Source organism: Taurulus bubalis (assembly GCF_910589615.1).
Source record: "Taurulus bubalis genome assembly, chromosome: 12".
In the NCBI taxonomy this organism is placed as follows: Eukaryota; Metazoa; Chordata; class Actinopteri; order Perciformes; family Cottidae; genus Taurulus; species Taurulus bubalis.
Window position 1 is genome coordinate 25041531 of NC_136600.1, and position 3204 is coordinate 25044734.

Sequence of the window (3204 nt, forward strand, 5' to 3'; positions counted from 1 at the left end):
TTACATTTACTTTAAAATCCATCTCCCTGTGGGGTTTCATGAATACTTAATCGTCTCCCCGGTAATCATTGTGTTGAACACTTTATCGTTTATTGGCATTTACAGTCAAAACAACCTGAAAAATAAAAGGAACGTTACCCGTCTGTCATTTGGTTCCTTCTTCACAAAAGATCTTTGTTTCAAGCCAAATTCCACCGTTTTATTTTTGTTTGCATTCTCAAAATGAACAGGCGCTAATTACTATCTTTGTGAAAGAAACAAAAAAGGTAGATCCTGATGTATCGTGCAATTTCATTCCATGAAAAAAGAAAAGACAAGACACTGAGTATTTGGTGCAGTGAGACAGTGGGGGCTGAGTCATGTAACTGGCATTTCATTTGACGCCGATACTTCTGCTGCAGTTCCGTTTACAAGGATATCGTTGTTCCCGACGCTTCAGCAAATCCACGAGTAATTGGATCCACCTGCTTGATGTTTGAACTGCGAGATGAAAAGCATGTAGCAATGAAAATGATCTGCAAGTACCATTGCATTGTGTAATTATTTCAGTATTGGGCCCCCCGTTTAAACATTAGTGTGCACAAAACTATTTGTTTTAACATAAAAAAACAACGGCCGAGTCTGCAAACTAAAATAAAAATACGCTGCAATTACCTTCAAGATCTGAATGAGGGTCAACTGTGAAAACACACAGACGCAGGCAGGATGTAGAGATGCCAGACTTTTATTCAAATGATCTTCAAAGACAATCTAGTTTTTTCAAGATGGAGTTCAGCATGAAAACAATGAATAAATTCGTAGAAAACCACACACACAAAAAAAGGCGCGGTGGTCCTCCAATCGTCTTCCAGGTGTTTTTGCATCTCCGCCCCCGCTTCCCTCCTCTAGTTGTGGCCTTGGAGAGCCTCCGCCATGAACAGCTTCCCCAGGTTCTGCGAGGTGAATTCCTTCACGTTCTGGCAGTAGTTGTTAATTTGCCCTGTTGGAGGGTATACGCCGCATGCACCCACACACACACACACACAAAACACACACACACACATTCATGCATTCACACACAAACAGGCGGGGGAGGGAGAGAGAGAGAGAGAGAGAACAGCAGCACAGCAAATTAGTGGGGAACAGAGTAAACGGAAGGATCAGAGTGTTGTCAGACGGCGGGGGAGCAGAACAGCGTGAAGCAGCAGGGAAAGGGGCGGTCGAGTCGGAGATTGAGTCAATAAACTTTAAATTAATGTAATTTCAAGATAATGGCGGAGATAATTACAAAACAGAACCTGAGCTCCTGTGAGGGGAGCAGAGGCGGCTGATGGAGTTTGGAGAGAGGGAGGTCTATCCGTGCGTGGAGGCGCTGTGTGTGTGTGTGTGTGTGTGTGTGTGTGTACCTGCAATAAGCAGTGTGTCCATGCGCGGCGGCGCCTGAGGGGGCTTGAACATTTTGGTGATGTCCTCCTCGGGCAGCGGGGGTTCTCCTCGGCTCTGTCGCTGGGTGTTCTCCTGCGTACGCCTCTGCACGTACTAGAGGGAGGGGCATAGAGACAAAGAGGAGGGGCATTAGGAGGGGCATTGGAGGAAGAGGGAGGGGCATATATACAATGAGGAGGGGCATAGAGACAAAGAGGAGGGACAATAGTGGAGGAGGGAGGGGAATAAAGATGAAGAGGAGGTGCATTAGAGGAGGAGGGAGGGGCACAGAGACAAAGAGGAGGGGCATTAGAGGAGGGAGGGGCATAAAGACAAGGAGGGGCATAAAGACAAAGAGGAGGGAGGGGCATAAATACAAAGAGGAGGGGCATTAGAGGAGGGAGGGGCATAAGAGGAGGGAGGGGCATAAAGACAAAGAGGAGGGGCATTAGAGGAGGAGGGAGGGGCACAGAGACAAAGAGGAGGGGCATTAGAGGAGGAGGGAGGGCATAAAGACAAAGAGGAGGGGCACAGAGACAAAGAGGAGGGGTATTGGAGGAGGAGGGAGGAGCATAGAGATGAGGAGGGAGGGTCATAGAGATGAAGAGGAGGGGCATTAGAGGAGGAGAGAGGGGCATAGAGACAAAGAGAGGAGGGAGGGGCATAGAGATGAAGAGAGGAGGGGCATTAGAGGAGGAGGGAGGGGCATAAAGACAAAGAGGAGGGGCATTAGAGGAGGAGGGAGGGGCATAACAACAAAGAGGAGGGACATTAGAGGAGGAGGGAGGGGCATAAAGACAAAGAGGAGGGACATTAGAGGAGGAGGGAGGGGCATAACGACAAAGAGGAGGGGCATTAGAGGAGGAGGGAGGGGCATAACAACAAAGAGGAGGGACATTAGAGGAGGAGGGAGGGGCATAGAGACAAAGAGGAGGGACATTAGAGGAGGAGGGAGGGGCATAGAGACAAAGAGGAGGGGCATAGAGATGAAGGAGGGGCTTTAGAGGAGGAGGGAGGGACACCGGAGAAGAAAGGAAAAGAAAAACTAAACTAGCATTGATAAAGAGAAATGTGAAATGGAATAAATGGTTAGAAGAAGAAAACATTGAAACATTTACATTAGGAAGGTGAAGAGTGCGTAAAGACTAAAGAGTAAGTAGTGAATGAAGAAAGAAAGTTAGAGAAATACAGCCGGAGAGATCTGCTGCTTGAAGTGGGGGGAAAAAGAAGAAAGAAAGACAGGCGATGGAAACGGCAACAGGAAGGAAGTGAGCTGTAAAGAAACATGGCGATGAAAGGAGAGAGAGGGCAGAGCGACAGAGACAGGAGTTATAAGCGCCGACAGGGATGGAGTGATTTGTAGAGGCTGACAGTCGGTAAATCAGTGAGGTGCCGGGTCTCTGGAGATCCTAAAAGCCTTGTTAATTTGGCCAGATGGAGGAGAGACTGACAGACCAGTGCAGGAGGAGGCTGCGGCAGACGAGGAGCAACGAGTACTTCCAACCACACGTCCCACAATGCACCTGTGTGTGTGTGTGTGTGTGTGAAGCCGACTCAAATTGCAAAAAGATAAGCAATAAATAAAAAGATAGTTACTCTTCCTGTTTTTTGGGCTGCCGATGTGTCCCAGCGTGACATAATGTGCATAATCAAAAGGCTAATATATGCAAATTTTAACAAGCAAACAAAAACAGCTTTGCACTTCCACCTTGCACAAATAAATATAGACACACAATGCCTCACAAGTATTTACCTTTCTCCATTAGAAGTCAAAGCAAACTAAAAACAATTTAATTTATC

At 47.1% G+C, this 3204-nt stretch overlaps 1 protein-coding gene across 1 annotated transcript in view; it reads right to left on the reverse strand.

The window, feature by feature from the left end:
* Nucleotides 1–708: 708 nt before the first annotated feature.
* LOC306745326 (eukaryotic translation initiation factor 3 subunit H) overlaps nt 709–3204 on the reverse strand; it is a 45120-nt gene continuing 42624 nt past the window's right edge. Inside the window, exons 7-8 of the mRNA XM_079228090.1 lie at nt 1386–1518; nt 709–979 (exon numbers count right to left, since the gene is read on the reverse strand). Of these exons, the coding sequence (XP_079084216.1) occupies nt 885–979; nt 1386–1518 (228 nt within the window). The 3' untranslated portion in view covers nt 709–884. The remainder of the gene's footprint in view (nt 980–1385; nt 1519–3204) is intronic.